The 19,282-nt window shown below is 42.7% G+C and overlaps 3 protein-coding genes and 3 non-coding genes across 49 annotated transcripts in view; 2 read left to right on the forward strand and 4 right to left on the reverse strand.

Annotated features, from left to right (window-relative positions):
- The first annotated feature begins 23 nt into the window (after positions 1-23).
- On the forward strand, positions 24-11,664 carry GLT8D1 (glycosyltransferase 8 domain containing 1). Its single transcript, XM_027038945.2, has 10 exons — positions 24-155; positions 4,724-4,777; positions 4,863-4,961; positions 6,817-7,030; positions 9,021-9,138; positions 9,634-9,718; positions 9,907-10,019; positions 10,576-10,742; positions 10,863-10,975; positions 11,144-11,664. The coding sequence occupies exons 2-10, from the start codon at positions 4,762-4,764 to the stop codon at positions 11,332-11,334; spliced, it is 1,116 nt and encodes a 371-aa protein (XP_026894746.1). The 5' UTR covers positions 24-155; positions 4,724-4,761; the 3' UTR covers positions 11,335-11,664.
- On the reverse strand, positions 3,454-18,549 carry GNL3 (G protein nucleolar 3). Of its 2 annotated transcripts, none has more exons than XM_015085228.3 (15): positions 18,381-18,549; positions 17,693-17,751; positions 17,200-17,337; positions 16,970-17,083; positions 16,663-16,746; positions 15,550-15,682; positions 14,699-14,811; positions 14,337-14,460; positions 13,836-13,923; positions 13,213-13,387; positions 12,937-13,079; positions 12,717-12,853; positions 12,450-12,631; positions 12,114-12,177; positions 3,454-7,200 (listed from the first exon to the last, which is right to left on the reverse strand). In XM_015085228.3, the coding sequence occupies exons 1-15, from the start codon at positions 18,391-18,393 to the stop codon at positions 7,187-7,189; spliced, it is 1,581 nt and encodes a 526-aa protein (XP_014940714.1). In that variant the 5' UTR covers positions 18,394-18,549; the 3' UTR covers positions 3,454-7,186. The 2 variants fall into 2 exon arrangements, with proteins under 2 accessions (XP_014940714.1, XP_014940713.1); XM_015085227.3 differs by lacking the exon at positions 3,454-7,200 and adding an exon at positions 10,268-12,032.
- Positions 13,446-13,524, reverse strand: LOC113593626 (small nucleolar RNA SNORD69). Its single transcript, XR_003413904.1, has one exon. It is a non-coding gene; the product is annotated as a small nucleolar RNA SNORD69 (small nucleolar RNA).
- On the reverse strand, positions 14,571-14,652 carry LOC113593627 (small nucleolar RNA SNORD19B). Its single transcript, XR_003413905.1, has one exon. It is a non-coding gene; the product is annotated as a small nucleolar RNA SNORD19B (small nucleolar RNA).
- On the reverse strand, positions 15,434-15,510 carry LOC113593625 (small nucleolar RNA SNORD19). The gene has a single exon (XR_003413903.1). It is a non-coding gene; the product is annotated as a small nucleolar RNA SNORD19 (small nucleolar RNA).
- Positions 18,550-18,596: 47 nt separating the features above from the next.
- The window catches only part of PBRM1 (polybromo 1), a 112,560-nt gene continuing 111,874 nt past the window's right edge, over positions 18,597-19,282 (forward strand). For 37 of the 43 annotated variants that reach the window (XR_008297119.1, XM_027038906.2, XM_053219243.1 and 34 more), the window contains exon 1: positions 18,602-18,743. The gene's annotated coding sequence lies outside the window, so the exon portion shown is untranslated. Of the gene's footprint in view, positions 18,744-19,282 lie in introns of all 43 variants that reach the window. The other 6 variants (XM_053219229.1, XM_027038908.2, XM_053219236.1 and 3 more) reach the window with 2 other exon arrangements.

Genomic DNA, 19,282 nt, shown 5'->3' on the forward strand with positions numbered 1-19,282 from the left:
GCGGCCGCGGAGCTAGCAGGCGGGCGGGCTTGGTCCGGAGTGCAGGGGAGGCGGGCGGCCCGGCGGCGGACTGGGCCCCCGGGCCTGCCGCGCGGGCGCTGAGCTGGCGGGGCGGGCCGGGGCCCGGACGGTGGCTCCTCCTCCTCTGGCTGCAGGTAAGGGCGGCCGCGGGGAGCGTCCGAGATGAGCTGCTTGCCCCGGCCCTAACCGGGGGTCTCTGGGCCTGGGGGGTGGGGAGGTCCTACGGAGCGTCACACCGTCCTTAGCACCCCTAAGCGTAAGGGGGCCGTATTGACCCCTAGAATTTAGAGGGCAGTACCCCAGACCACATCGCCCAATAGAAAGGGCATCCTCTCAAAGAGGGGATCCCCCCCCCCCTCCGCCGTCACTTGCACCGAAATGGAGAGATGGCCTCCATTCGGAGAGTCTCCCAGGTTGGCCGTCCAACAAGCTCGCCTGCTGCACCGGCCCCTCCCTATAGGGGCCAAGGGTTCGCTTTGCCTCTCTTTCAAAGCTGGTGTCTATCTCAAAAACTTAGGCCCTCCCTTGTTACCCCCTGGGCGAGATGGGGTGCCCACGCTTGGGAGAGAAACCTCCCTGGGGAACCTGGGCCTGTGAATCCTAGGTGGCTCTCTGGCCTCTATGCTGTGTTGCGTGTCAGGGTCACAGACAGTGGGATGCTCAGCTTTCCCCGGGCAGGCTGCCGCCCACATTCATACATTCAGCACATTTCGCCGTACCTTTTTCTCTGCCACGCAGTGGGCCTAGGATACGGCTGTGACCAACCTCAGGTCCTTACCTTCCTAGAGCCCAGAGTGTGTCAAGGGAGACAGTGGTGTAACCCTAGAAATAAATGACAGCCAGCTTTATTCTTGGATAGGGAGGGCCAGGAGATGTGGGAGCTCAGGGCAGCTGCATCTTGAAGGGGGCAGGGGGAGGGGAGGAGAGGCTCCCTCGAGTCCTGAAAGCCAAGTAGGAGTTAGCCAGATGAAGAGGTAGGAGAAAGTGGATGTATATCGTTAGTGCTTTTCCACTTTTCAGCCTGGCAGAGACTAATAGACTTTCTGTTGTATGTAGAAATTGACATATCCCTCTGTTACACCCTCCCCCTTCCTTTTTAAAAATTTTATTTATTTAGGAAATCTCTACACCCAAAATGGGGCTCAGACTGACAGCCTGGTGTCAAGAGTCGCTTGCTCCTGCAACTGAGCCAACCAGGCACCCCTGTTTTACTCCTTTTTAAATGCACTTTACAACGTGTCAGTTGCTATAAAGGCATTACGGTATTTGAGCTATGAAGATATGAAAAAAGGAAATTGCTTGTGAGGTTCCATTTGAGAGAGATCTCTGCTGGAATCCATGTCGTTCCTTATGTTGAAATGTGTTTTCATGACCATTATCAAAGATTGTGTTCCCTTTCTGAGCTGAGAACCACCAATGCTCCTATTTACAAGATCATTCAACAAATATCACCTGCCCACTACCAGTGGAGGTTTTTGATGGTGAGGATACATCAGTAAACACTTTGTTTCATTGGGGTCTCTGTTCTCATTAGGGCTCACATTCTAGGCCCAGAAGACAGATATAAAGAAACAAAGAAATGAAGGGCACCTGGGTAGCTCAGTTGGTTAAGTGTGCGACTTGGGCTCTGGCCATGATCTCACCATTCCTGAGTTCGAGCCCCTGTATTGGGCTCTGTGCTGACAGCTCAGAGCCTGTACCCTGCTTCAGATTCTGTGTCTCCCTCCCTCTCTGCCCCTCCCCTGCTCATGCTCTATCTCTCAAAAATAAACATTAAAAAAAAAATAATAAATGAGAGGATTTCATAATTGAGGAGGGGATGTGGTGAACTTTCCTGATGGCCTCTGAGGGGATGGATAACAGGATAGAAAGATGACCTTGGCCTGAGATACAGTTGTGAGATTGAGTTCCGTATTGGGCTCCTCGCTGGATGTGGAGTTTGCTTGGGATTTTCTCTCTCTGCCCCTCCCTCTCTCTCTTTCTCTCTCTCAAAATAAACCAAACATTTTAAAAAATGACCTTGGCCTTTGATGACCTCAACAAGATGAGTTTGAATGGAACAGTAGGGACAGAAGTCTGGCCTGGAGGAGGCTAAAAGAAGAGGATGAGGAAGTAGAGCTAGAGGTAAAATTTTTTCAAGCATTTAGAGTGAGGGGAGCAGAAAAATGGGTCCGTGGATCAACTGGGTGAGGGGAGTGGTGTCTTTTTTTTTTTTAATTAATTAACTGGAAAGATACAAGAGCATGATAATATGCTGATGGTTGTGATCCAGCAGAGAGTGAGTTTGCTGATGTTGCGCCAAGGAAACAAGTAGAGATTAGTTTACAGAGCGTAAGTGGAATGACCTTTCTTGGGACTACATATTAACAAGAGGGAGAGCAGAAAAGGTGGGTACATCTGCCGAGAATGGGTGCTAATGCCGGTAACTAGCAAGTTAAAAAAAAATGGTATTCTTTCTCCCTAAGGTTTCTTCAGCCATATTTTTTGGATACGCCTGTCCTGGTTGTGTGTGTGTGTTTTGTGAGTGATTTGGGAATGTGAAGGTTTTATAATTTCTAAACAAAATATTAACTTCCCTAGTGAAAAATTGAATATTGCTGATCAAATTGTTCTTAGCTGTGTACTGTTACAAAAACATAGCCACTATTACACATCCAGGGTCTACATGAGGTTTTGAGAATTCTTTCTAACCACATCAGTGAGTTTCATTACAAGGAGTAGCAATAGGAAAGAAAATATGGATCAGACATACTGCATAATAATTGGCATTTTGCAGAGAGATAACTGTGGAAGTTTTAGAAGCAAATGGTTTCTGCCATGGTAGTTTATTTAAGTACATCAAGTACCTGTCAGCATTGTGATTTTCTTGTGTCTAGCTAATTACCTCTCAATCCACATACTCTCTGTAAGTAACTTACTGGACGTTGTTGAGCTAAAACACTGTCCCTTGTATCATTAAGTTAAATGAGATTTATTCGAGTGAGATAGTTCTCTTTATTTGTGGTGGAAATTGGCTCCAAGCAGGCAGATGTTAGAGTTTTGTCTGCGGGGCTCCTGGTCCACCAGTTTCTGTAGGTAAGGCTCAGCCCACCATGTGAAAAGCACACAGTGTATATAATGACGTGCATTCTTTAGAGAAGTTCACTGGTATAATGTACTTTATATATACTGCTCTAGAAAGAAATGGGAGAGAGGGAGAGAGTGTGTGTGTATGTATTTTAGATTGTTCTTTGGGAGTCTGAATTATTTTCTCCCCAGTTTGTAGTCTAATCTGTTTTTCTCAGTTCTTAAAACAACCCTTCAATACATTTCTTTTTTTTCTCTTTTTTTCAAAGGTCTTGAGAAATCAAGTGCCTGATAGGCACACACTTAAGATGAAATTAATTCAAACTTACTTTTATTTAATTATTTAAATTTTTTGTATTAAAAAAATTTTTAATGTTTATTCATTTTTGAGAGACAGAGTGCAAGTGGAGGAGGGGCAGAGAGAGAGGGAGACACAGAATCCAAAGCAGGATCCAGGCTCTGAGCTGTCAGCACAGAGCCCGACATGGGGCTTGAACCCCCATGAGCTGTAAGATCATGACCTGAGCTGAAGTCAGATGCTTAACCAATTGAGCCACCCAGGCACCACTACTTTGATGTAGAAATATGCTATAATTCAGGGTGCGTTGTGAAGTTAGTAGCCTTATGTAAATGTTAGATGCTTCCAAGGGGGAAGATGAGGTAGAAAATGGTAAATGTCTCAAAGGTAGGATTATAATACCCTGGTTGCATAAACCTGTTTTTATAAGGAAACGTTACCCAGAGATTGTTGTAGAAATCTCATCATTTAATTTTGTTCCACACACAATCTCATTTTCATTGAATGATCATTATTATTATTTTACAGTTTTCTTTTTTATTTATTTTTTAAGTAATCTTTACACTCATTGCAGGGCTTGAACTCACAACCCCATGCTCTTCTGACAGAGCCAGCCAGGCTATTAATCTTTTTTTAAGTGAAGGCATCAGATGAGCTGAGGAGCACAAGCCACAGGCAGAGTGACAGTATTGGACACCACTTTAGGAAGAGATGAGTAGTTAACCAACAGAAATGAAACCCTGGAAAGAAGCTCATTTTTCTTTTAGGGGATTTTTAATTTTTGAGAACAGCAGTCTCAAATTTTGACGGCAAAATTGGGTTTTGTGCATTTTTGTAATTATGTTTCTTTAAATGAATTTCTCTTTAAATGAAATTTTGTTTTAAATGAAGTTGGAAAATTTTTTCTCTTTAATTCCAGTTAAAGCTGAATGGGATACAACTCAGAACAGGGACGTTTTGTGCCAGTGAGGCCGACCTCAGGCTATAGACAACAGAGTCCATGTCTAATTTAACTAGAAATTTCACCTGGAGAACATTTCCATAGTGGTTAGACCTCAAGTAGTCCTCTTGGTAGAATTTATTTTGCTTTTCATCTGGTGACATTTAACATACAAGGCTATCTATTTCTCCCAGGTTATTTGCAAGTATTTTATTATCATGACAACTATATAAAATTCAGATCCCAAATTGGGTTCTTGGAGACTATTAATTCAGAATGAGCTTCTGGCAGAAAATACTTGTATGCATTTCTTGTTTCCACCTAAATAAAATGCTGAGGCATTTCGATGGCCATTCTCATGTACCTGCTGACTTTGGGGGCTTGTTTTTGTTTTGTAGGGTTAAAAACTAATATTTATATAAGACAGAAGAGAAAGATGTCATTCCGTAAAGGTATGCTCTTTCTACAAATTTTCTTGTTTTTATAGCTGCTCAAAAGGTAAAGAGATGTAATGCAGGCTTTTCCTCTTTGTTTCAGTAAACATCATCGTCCTGGTCCTGGTTGTTGTTCTCTTCCTACTGGTTTTGCACCATAACTTTCTCGGCCTGAGCAGTTTGCTAAGGAATGAGGTTTCAGGTATGGGAACCCTTACTAATGTTTTGGCATTTGTTGAGGACCCAGGGTTCCCTGTGTCCCACATCCTAAAAGTTATAACACTAGGCTAAAGGAAGATAAAGTTTTCTTCTTGTCCTTACAGAAGCTGCTAGGAAAAGGTAGTGGTGCTCCTTGTGTTCTTATAGCCCCACCCCCACCTCCCTGTTGTGGAGATTTGCTAAGGGTTTGATCTTACCGCAGACCCCTTTTCACCAAAGCAGAGGCCTTAGGGGAACTGTCTGCTCCTTGCAGCAGGGGAGGGCTTCAGAAGGTGGGGACAGGTATGTGAAGCTTCTACTTGATGCCTGCCCTGTTTACTGGTATCATTGGGCTCCTTTCCTTCATCTGTTCTTTCCTTTAACGTGTGGAACAGTAGTACTGGGACCATAGTAGTAAAACAAAACCAGAAAGCCTTATTAACTGATGTAAAAAATCACTTTATTGCATAATTCCATTGCTCTACTGCAATATTGGGAGGTTTCAGGATGTTTGTCAAAAATCATTTTGCGGCTGCTACCCACCCTAGTTGACCAGAACAAGAAAAGATGAATAGTTTTTGCCTGACCTTCAGAGTGCTCTGAAATAACAGTATGTATTTACATATGTACATACAACATACATTAAGCAAGTAAGTATGATATGTATAATGTATGCATAATGTATGCTCTTGGTGGGAACATTTAGAAAAAGGAAAACAGCATTCAGGCTCCACGAGAATACTTTGTTCACTGCTTTATCTCCTATGTAGTTGGATGATGGCTAGTACACAGGAGGTGCTCAATAAATTTTCATTGAAAATTATTTCATTGCCTAGATACAGCTATTACTAAAATTTTGGCTTAGTATCTTCCTGCCTTTTTTTTTCTGTGTATGTATTTTTTCTGTCATGAGATTATGTAATATATAAACTGCAATGACCTGTTTTTCCACGTGATTATATCTGAAGCAAGTCACCGTGATGGTAGATATTCTTCATATATAATTTTAATGCCACATAGTTTGTTTTCCACAGGAAAAATAGTCTTGGAACAATGTGACTCAGCCTTTTTTTGATGGCATCCCCACAATAAGAAACATGTTATAGATAGCACCCAAATATACATGTGTATTTGCTTATTGTCCATCTACCCTTCATGGTGGTAGAGATTTGTGTTTTACTTATGGCTATGACCCCAATGCCTAGCACATATTAGATGCTCAGTGTCCAATGAATGTAAATGAATGAATATATATTGTAAAAGGCAAAAAGGAACGTTTACAAAACAGTACTTAGAATTGCTGTGTGTGGTGTGTGGTCTGATACTTTTCTGATTTGGTGCTCTGTTCCAATTCAGGAATTGCTTTTCTACTCAAATTCTGATTGTGACCCACTAAATTGATTTCATGCCTATTTATGGGACATAGTTCATGGTTTGAAAAAAAATGGTTTAGTCGGTTTCTAGGTTTTCACAATTATAAACACACTTGTGACTTTGGATTACCTCTCAGATTTGTACTTAAGAGAGGCAAGGGGAATTACTGGGTCAGAGATCATGTACCTGTTTAAGGTTCTTGATACAAATTGCTAAAAAGACATTCTGGAAAGATTCTATTGTATTCCCACCAGTAATGTATCAGAATTCAGTCCACCAATATTTTTTTTAATGTTTCTACTTTTCCAAAAGCCTTGTCACACATAGGAAAACACAGAGCTTCTGAGCTATATGCCTCATGTTGTAATGGGGGGAGAATGAAGTAAGTATAATCCTCACCTTACCTCTTATCATGTCTTGGGCTCTAGAGCAAGAGCTTATGAGGTTTTGTATCACAATATTTTCCTTGTGTGTGTTCTTTGCAGATTCAGGAATTGTGGGGTTTCAGCCCATAGACTTTGTCCCAAATGTTCCCCGACAAGCTGTAGACGGGAGACAAGAGGAGATTCCTGTGGTCATCGCTGCATCTGAAGATAGGCTCGGGGGGGCCATTGCAGCCATAAACAGCATTCAGCACAACACTCGCTCCAATGTGATGTTTTACATTGTTACGCTCAATGGTACAGCAGACCATCTCCGGTGAGCTCTGCTTGCCTGATGATTCTGCTTCTAGAGGATGCTCTAGAACAGGCCAGCTGCCAATCCAGGAATGTTTTTTTCCATATGTGTATACTTCTATACAATTGAGATCATACCACATAAAAACTGCACGAGAGGTTTTTCCATGTGATTGTATCATAAACACATCCCTGTGGTAGGAGAAAGAATATAAGGAATTTGTACCAAGATGTAAATTAATTTAATCATACACACATTATTAAATAAAGGGTTTTTTTTAGTAATAATTTCTCAGTGAAGGAAGCAATATGTTGATTTACATTCTGTTACAAGTTCCTTATCTCATGGACACACCCTGAGTAGTTAGTTCTAGAGTGGGATGGTTCGGGGGAACGATGGCAAGGTGGTGTGGTGAAGTGAGCATATAGACAAGAATCCGGATCCTGGCCCAGTGATTGGGGAGAATTACTTAACCCCTGGGAGCCCATTTCCTCATCTCTAAGTATGGGGTGAAAATGTCCAACTTAGAGGATTATTGTGTTGAAAATGAGAATATATAAAAAAACATTAAGAACATAATAGTCAGTAAACGTTCCTTACTGTAATTGTGATTAATCAAAGAATCCTAATCTGATAAAGTCATCCAGATCTTGAAAATGCTCTGAATTCAGATTTATGATATTCAAAGAAACATCTTATTTAATAGGCTAACAGTTGTCACTGTTCTAAAACATTTCTGTCCTTGTGACTTTCTCCATGGTTCCTGTTTAGTTTGTGAATGTTGTTATTTTTCCTGTATTTTAAGGACTCCAAGGGGCGCTTGGGTGGCTCAGTTTGTTGAGCGTCTGACTTTGGCTCAGGTCACAATCTCGTGGCTCGTGGGTTCAAGCCCTGCCTCCGGCTCTGTGCTAACAGCTCAGAGCCTGGAGCCTGCTTTAGATTTTGGGTCTCCCTCTCTCTCTCTGCCCCTCCCTTGCTCATGCTCTGTCTCTCTCGGTCTCAAAAATAAACTTTAAAAAAGTAAATAAAAACTCCAAAACCATCTAAAATAATGTAGAAAGACCGCACTAGCAGAGACTACAGGAAAAATGTGCAGTCATTTACAGAACACAGACTTTCTTAGAGATAGTACCTTAGACACTGGTGGGGGAATTACTTAGTCATTACAGTGAATTAATGAGTCTAAAAGAACAGGCTACCAGTTTTGTCGACAATTAGCTTTCACTGCCATCATATTTTGACTTATTTTCTTCACCACGTATTTGGAGAAACAAGAGTTGATTGGTCCGTGTGATGATGGGATGTTCTCAACTGGTTTCTCTCCAGCACTGACCCTGAATGTGAGCCTGGTGGGAGCACTCTCCATCACCACAGAATCTTGGTTCAGGCAGGGAGTTTGATGGGCATACCTTCACTTAGATGAGGAAACCAAGGCTCGTAGAAGAGGCTTGAAGACATCTATATGGTCCCCAGGGTTTCTCTTAAACTACATTATGCCCTTATTGGAAGACAGAGAAGGCTGTAGTTTGGGGACATAGTTACTTATTTAAAAAATTTTTTTGTTTATTTTTGAAAGAGCACGCGTGCACACAGGTGCGGGAGGGGCAGAAAGTGAGGGAGACACAGAATCTGAAGTGGGCTCCAAGCTCTGAGCTCTTAGCACACCTAACGAACCATGACATGAGATTGTGACCTGAGCTGAAGTTGGACACTTAACTGACTGAGCCACCCAGGAGTTCCTGGGGACATGGTTATTTAAAAATTTAATGTTTATCTATTTTTGAGAGAGAGAGTGCAAGTTAGGGGAGGGGCAGAGAGAGAGACACACACACGCAGAATCTAAAGCAGGCGCCAGGCTCCGAGCTGTGAGCACAGAGCCCAATGTGGGGCTTGAACCCATCAACCGCAAGATCATGACCTGAGCCAAAGTTGGATGCTTAACTGACAGAGCCACCCAGGCGCCCCAAGGACACGGTTATTTAAAACACATTTGGTGCTTTGTTTTCATCAGGTCCTGGCTCAGCAGCAGTACCTTGAAAAGCATCAGGTACAAAATTGTGGATTTTGACACTAAACTTTTGGAAGGGAAAGTCAAGGAGGATCCTGACCAGGGGGAATCCATAAAACCAGTGAGTTCCATACATCCTTGTTTGTAGTTGGAGTTTGGTGGACTCGAACACAGGTTTGAACTGCATGGGTCCACCTATATGCAGATTTTTTTTCGATACAGTACTATAAATGTTTGTTCTTACGATTTTAACATTTTTCCCTAGCTTACGTTATTCTAATACAGCATATAGTATGTATACCAGATGTATGGACTGTTATAGGTAAGGTCGACAGTAGGCTATTAAGTTTTGGGAGAGTCAAAAGTTGTATGTGGATTTTTGTGCAGGGGGCCAGTGCCCCTAAACCCCAAGTTCTTCAGGAGTCCACTGTGTTAGGAAGTGACTGGAATACTTGGGTAACTGGGTATGGTTCCCTGGGGATCAAGGTTGGGCAGTTCTGAGAGACCTTTAGCTGTCTTCTCCTGCATGGGTACTGAGAGCACTCTGGGAGTTTCTAATAAAGGCATAGTCACTGATGAATCCTGTGCCAATGGCTCTTTCTTTTTCCTTTCCCAGTTAACCTTTGCAAGGTTCTACTTGCCAATTCTGGTTCCCAGTGCAAAGAAGGCCATATATATGGATGATGATGTAATTGTGCAAGGTACCAAAGACTGTCACCATTAGTGCTGTTCTCTATCCAGAGTGTGGGTGGTAGCAATTGTTTTATTTATGGTATCTTATAAAAGGTCATCCTAAGTGGGAGGAATGGGCATCTTGAGGCAACTCAAAGTGTAAATCTTAAAAGAAAAAAAAAAAGTAAATCTAAATCTTACACCTTGTCTGTTTCAGGGGATATTCTTACCCTTTACAATACACCACTGAAGCCAGGGCATGCAGCTGCATTTTCAGAAGATTGTGACTCAGCCTCTACCAAAGTTGTCATCCGTGGAGCAGGGAACCAGGTAAAGTACTTATTCAAGATCTTACATAGACACGCCACTCTCTATACTGCAGGGTAATGGGGAGAGGCAGCAAAATCAAGGGGCCCTTTACTTTTGCTACATTTTCCATTCCCCAGTTCATCCCCAAATTCAAGGCCGCTTTTCTGTGGATTGGTTCATGATTTTAACAACCTGATTCTCCTTGAACATCTGGCTTAGTATGTTTATTCTAGGTTCCTATTGTTAATTTGGAATCCAAAATGTCACTGTTTTGTTAAAAATGTTTATTGGAGAGGGGGAAGAGAGAGCATGGGCACATGTGTGCAGGAAGGGCAGGGAGAGAGAGAGAGCATCCCAAGCAAGCTCTGTATGACCTGAACCAAGATCAAGAGTTGGACGCTTAACTGACCAAGCCACCCAGGCATCCCCCAAATGTCACTTTTCATTGCTTTACACAGAGCCCCTTTGCTAATAATCTGAGTAGTTTAATAAGGTTTTTTTTTTTTTTAACTGGCTATCAGTTACATCTATTCTGTTTGAAGCAATAAACCTACTATATATCCCATTTGTGTTTTAGTATAATTACATTGGCTATCTTGACTATAAAAAAGAAAGAATTCGTAAACTTTCCATGAAAGCCAGCACCTGCTCATTTAATCCTGGAGTTTTTGTTGCAAACTTGACAGAATGGAAAAGACAGAATATAACCAACCAGCTGGAAAAATGGATGAAACTCAATGTAGAGTAAGTATATATAGCTGACCATGCTGTAAAGATGCTTATTTCAACCTGGGTGGTCTTGTTTAAGAGGAATTTTTAAGGATTCTCCACTAACAGTTTACATTTGTCATTTGTCCCCCCAAGAGAGGGACTGTACAGCAGAACACTGGCTGGCAGCACCACAACACCACCTCTGTTGATCGTATTTTATCAACAGCACTCTACAATTGACCCCATGTGGAATGTCCGCCACCTCGGTAAGTTGAAAAAATTAACCAAAGGCCTAACTAATAAAGAATTTAAGTGTCTTTCCTCAGGGATGGGATATATCCAGTTCCCTTTAAGTTTTCTGGAGTTTGATGTAGCATTCTTATTTCTGACTAGTACTAGGTACAATCATTTGGCTCTTTTTTTCTCAATGTAAGGTTCCAGTGCTGGAAAACGATATTCACCCCAGTTTGTAAAGGCTGCCAAGTTACTTCATTGGAATGGTCACTTTAAGCCATGGGGAAGAACTGCTTCCTATTCTGATGTCTGGGAAAAATGGTATATTCCAGACCCCACAGGCAAATTCAGCCTGATCCGAAGACATATGGAGATCTCAAATACAAAATAAAACATAATTTATGCTATAAGCATTTCTCAGGAAATCCTGGAAGACAGTATGTGTGGGAATTAACAGTTGCAAGGCTTCAATGCCTATCTGCAGCAACCCATGGAAAGAGGGACATTTCAGCTGGGTAAAGAGGATGAACTACCCTGTTTAGCAGTCAGCTTCCCAGATAGGCTATAAATGTCTCCATCTGCCTTACCAAATGTTTGCTTACTGCCATACTGAAGGACTGACAGGGATGGTACGGCTAGTTCAACACTACTGCTTGGTTTTAATTTTGTAATATTAACCTGTGGGCTGATCTGTTAATAAAGTGAAACCTACATTTTTCAATAGGTGTCTGATGGTTTGCTTCCAGGTGATTAAGTATACTTCTACCCAGTTGTTAAGAGAGCGGTGCTGCTATAGAATTCAGACACTTTATAATTGCCTCATTTTTAAAGAATGGGTGTACCATGATATATATTTACAAAATTTACACAGCTCATGGCATACAGCAACAAACTATACATCACACACAATAGAACAGCTCAGCAGTCTGCTCAAAATGTAAAAAAAAAAAAAAACAAAAAAAACCCCCACAAAACCCAACAAACACCTTCTAAAAAGACAAGGTTGTTACACATAGTCTGTACTGAAGTCATAAGCATCATCTTCCTCTTCAGTCATTTTATCTGAGATGTAAGATTGTGCTGACTCATCTATATTGGAGAAAAGAAAAGTTAAGGTTAAAATTCCATACCATGCCGCTTTGTTATTGGTAAATCCCTCCACCAACCCACCTGCTTGAGACTCCTCAGGCAGTGCCCACGTCTCTTCTGCCGGGACCATGGCTAAGCTCTCTTCCTGTAGGACAAAGAAACAGTGCAAGATTAGTAACCCTTGTCTGCTCAATCTAACTGCACATCTGGAAAGACTCTGAAGGTACTTGTAATGAGACACACAAAATTAAGACTAATGACTGCAAACCTTAAATACTAAATCTTAGGTTTTTTTTTTTTTTTTTTGTAGTCTATCATGAACTGTTTAATTTCTTTCATCCCTTTCCCATTTGTTAAACATTATTAATGATAAAAAAATGCACTCAAGCTTAAGCAACTTGTGTGCAACATACTTACATCAGCTTCTTCATCAACACTTTCCTGGTCACTGTCAAGGTCGTTGTGGTCCTCCCCCTCCTCCTGCTGTTTCTCTTTCTGTCTTGGCAGTTCTTCAGAAATGTCCTTTTCTTCTATTATTCCATTTGTTAGACCTGAAGACTGGAAAAGGATGCTCCTGGCTGAACGAGGGCCCCTGATGCCTAGGGAAGGAACATAGCCCATGTAAACAGAGACCTTTTACTGCCCTGTCAGCCAACGAAGAGAGCAAACACAAGCCTTGCTTACTGTGTATGCTGTGTGCATTGTTCTTTTCCAATTCTTCCAGATTAAAGCCCTGTTTCATGTCTGTCATGATGCCCTCATTAAAATGTGGAGGAGGAGTCCAGGATGTAGGGGGATGGCAATAATAACCTAAGGAGGCACTAGTATTAAAAACAAGATTTGTCAAAAACCAGTGGTCTTCGTTCCATGTGGTCCTCAAAATGCCAAGAGAAAGGAGTCTTACCCTGTCCACTCAGACCACATCAGTTTGGCTGCACCTTCTACATTTGGGCTTCCACCTTTTTGGTGCAGTCCTCTTCTCTGAGCAAGCAATGTAAAAAACTCCAGAGGATTCTTAAAGTCTGGGACAGTAAATTTCAGTACTACCTTAAAAAAAAAAAAAAAAAGGAAAACTGAAAATGTCATTCATCTGATACAGTGTAAAAAGCCTTGAAAAATCTCCCACTTAAATGCTTATGATGAAAGAGAAAACGGAGCTCAAGGGAAGAGGTTCTTATACCTGTCGAGCATCAGCCTGGGACAAGATGGCGCTAGCGGCCTCTACTGGTTTCACCATTTCAATACTCGCTGGACTCCTCAGAGCAAGTGTGCTGGCAGAGTTAAGCGGAGACACGATGCAGCTTGGACTGTCTATGACTGTGATCTGTTTGTCCAAGGTGACAACCTGCATGCACCTAGAACAAGAGGGATGGTAACTGATGGGAGCACTGGTTTACCTGAAGGATGAGAGACAACACGAAGCTCAGGGTTGGATTGAACAAACTCAGCACACAGTCTGTCAGATCCAGTTTATCATCATTTGCTTCGTGTTTTATCTGAAACCCTAACGGTGCTCCATCTACTTCCAAAAGAAACACTACGTTATAGCCTATATGTTGACCTAAATGCATGCTGTTTCCTCTGCCATAAAGATTTCCCCTCCCCTCAATCTATTTGCTTGTCTTTCAAACTAGATGTGAGCTATTCCACTCGAATCCATTCTTCCCTAAACCTAGCACTAACCTAACCCTGTTCCTTTCACTGACACCTCTAAAGAAAGAATGGTCTTCCTTAAGCTATTGAAAACAAAATATTGACTCATCTATGATAAAATATTATAATTATGTAAGAACTCACTTTTACCTTGTCAGCCCCATGGATACACCAACATTACATATCCGTTCTTGTTTCAAGGTGTTGATGATGCTGCTTTTCCCCACATTTGGGAAACCTACAAATGGGAAATCCACAGAACAAAAGGCATTATGTAATTGGTAATTACCAAATTTCCACTGCCTTATTTTAGGTTTGCCTGATGTTTAGAGCAAGATCAGAGTTGGATCTGAGTGTTTTCATTTCAACACTAAGACGAATCTTAGCATCTTCATTTCTTGCACAAGAAATCAAGGGTAGGAGGATTAATTCAAATAAACTAGGGAGCTTTCAGAAGCCAACTTCCTACAGTGCACATCTGGCAAAAGACTGAAATAGGCAGCAATTAACGTTTCTTTGTGTGTATCTGAAATGGGCAAGAAGCTAATGTTTGAACAAGCCCTTTATTAAGCACCAACCCTACACAGTTAACATGGAAAAATTCTTGGCACTTAAGAGATAATACGTAAGATGTGTTGAACTGAAACTCACCAATTACTCCAACCCGAATGGCTTTGCCGTAAGTCTCCTGAAAACTTCTAAGAAGCTTCCAAAGGCCTTCTTTCCCAACACAGACTTCATTTTTGAATGGAGCTCTCTTCTTTAACTTCAAATGCTAAATAAAATTCCAAGTTAAGTTTACTTCTGATAACTCACCAGATAAAACCCAAGCAATCTGGTTCCAGAACCCAGCTATTAAAATCACACTATTACCTTTCAGATTATCTCTGGATGAAATCAGAGTTGGATCTTATGAGTTCTCATTTTTTAATCAAGATTTTGTACACTCATCATATTTCAGCCATCCAAAATCTGAAAGAACCATACTTCCCACCACTAACAGTGAAGAGTACCTTTATTATCTTGCCCTTGTCCTTCAGATTTGTTGAGGCTCTGAACACCACTGTTGGTAATTCCTTCTTCAAATAATTTAGCCAGTTCTCCAAATTCTCCTTTGGTACCAAATCTAATAGGATTTAGGAATACATACTCCAATTTGGTAATTTTGTTGATAGGAACATGCACTATCTGATAAACTGGATTTCACTCTGGTTTGTCTCTTCAGTTTTTTCAAAAAGATTTAAGTGGAAGATGGGGAGAGGGTAAGCTCCCCACTATGTTGCCCTTATCTCAACAGATTTTGGTATCTATACGCCTCTGTATTTCTTCAATTCTCCTCTGTACTACTCACCCTTTCAGAATTAAGTCAACCTGTAGATCATTACCCTACAACTCTAGGACTATGTTTCCAAAATTTACTCTCACATATCAGCCATGTTTACTGGCCCCAGCAGTAACTGTGGATCCCAATATTACTTTCTGCTTCCCAAGTCTCTGTTCTGGGTTTTCCTGGCCCTGATGCTCAAACCTGTACGTACCTGCACTTCACATAAATACTGTCATACTGCCATCTCTTCCTATGTGAAATATACTGCACAATAAGCTATGTACAGAAGCTTACACTCTTGAATAAGACAAAGTGCTAAGTAATGAATGTCAAAAAGAAAGTTGAAACCAATTGATCTCTTATAGAAAATACCTCCACCCCATTGCCCAGCACTGTCTTTGGCAACAAGACCATATGCACTGGCTTTACTGAGATCAGAGTTGGATCTTAACAGTCTTCAGTAAAAATCAGACTGCTCACATGTTTTCCTCATACCTCACTAGTGCATATGGAACATAAAACATCCCTTTTGCTCACCTGATTTATTTAATACAAGTACCAGCTTTTTCTGTCCACCCTGGACAATGGCCTCTTCTACCTGGGGACACCTGCAACCAAGAGGATCTCTGGCATCCAACACCTCCAGCACAACATCTGAGGCTTCAATCACCTGTCAAGGCAGAAACTATCAGAGGAGCATCCCTTACTCTGGCAACACCCTCCATACAAGTATACTGGTGTTTTCCACTTTGCAACTCAAAGTTGGATCTTTTGTCTTCACTTTAGCATGAAGGATGTTCACATATCATTTCTCATAGGAAAGTGAAACAGAAGTTTGCTTGGCAGCCTCTGGTCTCTCATCAAAGTGGAAATACCCCACTGTCTTGAACATATTACCCTCCCATAGTGAATTATGTAGTTTGATAGGCCCCTGTGGCCCTGCCAAGACTGCTGAGCAACAGTCATGTTCTATTCACAGAGGGGAGTGAGCTTAGGAAAACGGGCATTGGGGATGGGAGTTCTGGGGAGCAGCTATGCCAAGACACTCCCTTGACCTCCTTCACTTAGGAGGTCACACAATACTTCCAACAAGAGTATTTTAGAGACTTTTTCCACACTGCTTGCTATAATGTATTTTTCTCTATTGAGTTTTATTTTTGAGAGTGCAAGTGCCCACATGTTGGGGGAGGGGCAGAGAGAGAGGGAGAGAGAAAATCCTAAGCAGGCTCCATGCTAACAGCATGGATGTGGGACTCGATCGCACGAACCATGAGATCATGACCTGAGCCGAAACAACCATGGATGCTTAACTGAATGAGTCACCTAAGCACCCCATGTTTTACTCTATTTTAAAATGTGCTATATCATCATGTTACTTTAACACAAAGTACCACTTTTGTAAATCAAGCTCATAGGAAACTGTTCCTGTGCAAAAAATTTAAAACACAAGAATATTTCCTTTAGCTAAACAGAAAAGGCTCTAAATAGAATAAGCCACAATAAACAAATAGGATAAGCCAACTTTCTGAAAAATTTTTCTAGCTCAAGTGAATTCCACTTCCACCTTTTCAGGGTTGGTAACAGGAAAAAAGAATGACTCTAGTCTTTTCCAACCTCATCATTTTTACACACTAGCCTAGACTAAAATACCTTTTTAAGTTCCTGACAATACAACTTCTTTGGATTCTGTTTGCCTGCCTTGGCTTTGTTCTTAGCTTTACGCTGCCCAAATTCCTACAAGATAAAAAAACAAAGGAAAAACACAAAATTAGCAGTTCAGTTGTAACGTCCTTCTCCACTTTCCATGGCTAATTAGGAGCACCGCAATTGTTATTTCTATAGGTAAAACAGAGTGAAAATGGTCTTTTTCTGCCCAGGAGGTACAACAGCCCCTGCCCTAAGTCTGTACTTTTGCTTCTACAATAGAACTCTCATTCACAAAGACACTTGATCATACCTCATTCACAGGTTCCAAGTTAGATGCCTTAACACCAGGGTTAGTTTCAAGTTTCCTTTTCTTTTCCTGTTCTTTCTGCCTATCGAGTTTCTGCTGCTGTTTTAGTTCTTCAAGCTGTATCCAAGTCATAAGAGAAAAGGGTGAGCCAAAGCAACTTGGTATTACTTTACTTTCAAAAAATACACATACCCACACATCACTTGTTCAAAGTTTCAGCTAACATATCTTACTCGCTGTTTCCTTAGCTCAGCTTCCCGAAGAAGAGCCTCTTTAAAGGGAGCACTGTTTGGAACTCCTGGGTCTTTTCTAGGCTTTTTGCGACCCTGTTTTTTGGCCTCCTTCCTCAATTTTCGATGGTGCTCTCGAACCTATCATAATAAAAATTTTTATTAGTTTATGAAATTTACTAGCCAATCTGGCTAAAGTTAGTTATGCCTGTAAAATAACCTAGAAAAGCTGTAGCAAAAAAAAAAACGTCACCAGAAGATTCTCTGCAAGGGTTAACATACTGATCAGAGTTTACAGACTTTCTTATCACCAAATTACTGCACTTTCCCACAGCCATATTCCTGATGCCTAAGAACTTGTACCCATGGACAGTCTATTTAACTTCAGTTTCATGAGGTGAAATCCTATTAATCCAGACCTCCTAGTGGAGGAGAGGTGGAGCAGAAATCACGTTAGGATTATATTTAATACAGTTCTCCTAAGCACTGGACTTACCTTTTTTTGGATTTTATACCGCTTATGGCAGGTCATGCGTTTACTTGCTTTCTTTAACTCTACAAAGAAACCGGTGACAAAAGGATTAGACACAAATGACCAATTTGTTTCGTTTTTAGTGACTGTGCTCTAGAATCATATCCCTTTTCCTATTAAGTAGTTAAATTAACTCTCAAACTTAATTTAAGTATCATATGTGGCAGATAATAAACATACACCACTCTAAAATCCCAGAGAAATAGACTCAACAGGTCCGGAGCAGAGCCCAGCTTCCTTGCTCCCACTCTTCTCATATAGACGGGTTGCGCACAGGTGCACATGAGACCCCAAACAGCAGCCACTTCTGGTCAAACACCATGAATTACAAGTTAGGAGCAAACAGTGGGTTTCAGAGGCGGCTCTCGGACCTCACCAGGGCCAGACTGAACGTGGTCATGGAAGGGAAAACGCCGGGCCCGAAACATGGTTCAGACTCAGTTTCCTTGCCTAGTCTCCACTTTTGTCTTCGTTTCGTACAACAGAACAGGCCCACGGTTAACGTGGGGCCTTCCCGCTCTTGGTTCTACTACCAGGGACCAGCGCGACGGCCTACCCGCAGGCTCTCCCATTCCCGCAGAAGAGCGCGGTGGTGGTGCATCGGCCAACAGAGACAGAAGCCCCTCCATACCCGCTTCCCGACCCCACTCACTCGGTCGCTTCATCCTGGTAGTGGGAAAGGCAGCGGCGGCAGAAGCTACAACGCGCCTCCGACACAGCCACGTGTGAACTGCAGACAAGCGCGAGCAACACGCACTGACGCTACCGCCGTAAACAGCGCCGCCGTCCGCCCGCGTGCGCGCGCACGCAGTGTCGTGCGGAGCCGGGTTCGCTTGGCGGCCGCGGGACTGGTTTTGCGGCGGCACCGGGAGGGGTGAGGGTGGTGAGGGCGGCGGGTGCTGGAGCGACGGCAGCGGCCGCAGCCGGAGGAGCAATAGCAGCAGCCGTGGCGGCCACGGGGCGGGGCGTGGCGGTCGGCGACCGCGGCCGGGGCTGCAGACGGCGAAGCGGCTGGGTAAGGCCGGGCCCGGGGCGGGTGGGGCCGCTCCCACTCGGCCGGCTGCCGGGCCTTTGTGTGGGCCCCGGCGGGCGGGAGCAGCAGCGGAGGCCCCGCCCCAGCCGTGGGGACGCGCTGGTCGGGCCAGGCGCGCGGGGCGGGGCTCAGCGGCGGGCGTCGGGACGGCCCGGCCGCCTTGCCGCACCTGCCGGCCGGGACAAAGGCGCGCCGCGGCCCGGAAACTCCGCTTCTTTCCCGCTCCAGCCGCTGGCCGAGCGCTGGTCGCGGGCAGCTTCAAAGCTGTCAACGTTTCCCTTAGTCCCCGTACCAGTGACAGGTCCGGAAAGGAGGCAGGTCAGGGCCTCCTTTTTTTGTTGTTTCTTGTTGGTTCGGACGCAAACTCAACTAGTGATTTTTTTTTTTCGTTTTACAGATGACTGTTAAGACTGAATGTTCTATCAATGGGACTTGTATTTATAGTAAAGGCTAGATATTTAAGTATCTTATTTATATGCAACACCACAAAAAAATCAAGCTTTTAAAACTGTGTACGTTTC

The sequence above is a fragment of the Acinonyx jubatus genome, chromosome A2 (genome assembly GCF_027475565.1).
Source record: "Acinonyx jubatus isolate Ajub_Pintada_27869175 chromosome A2, VMU_Ajub_asm_v1.0, whole genome shotgun sequence".
In the NCBI taxonomy this organism is placed as follows: domain Eukaryota; kingdom Metazoa; phylum Chordata; class Mammalia; order Carnivora; family Felidae; genus Acinonyx; species Acinonyx jubatus.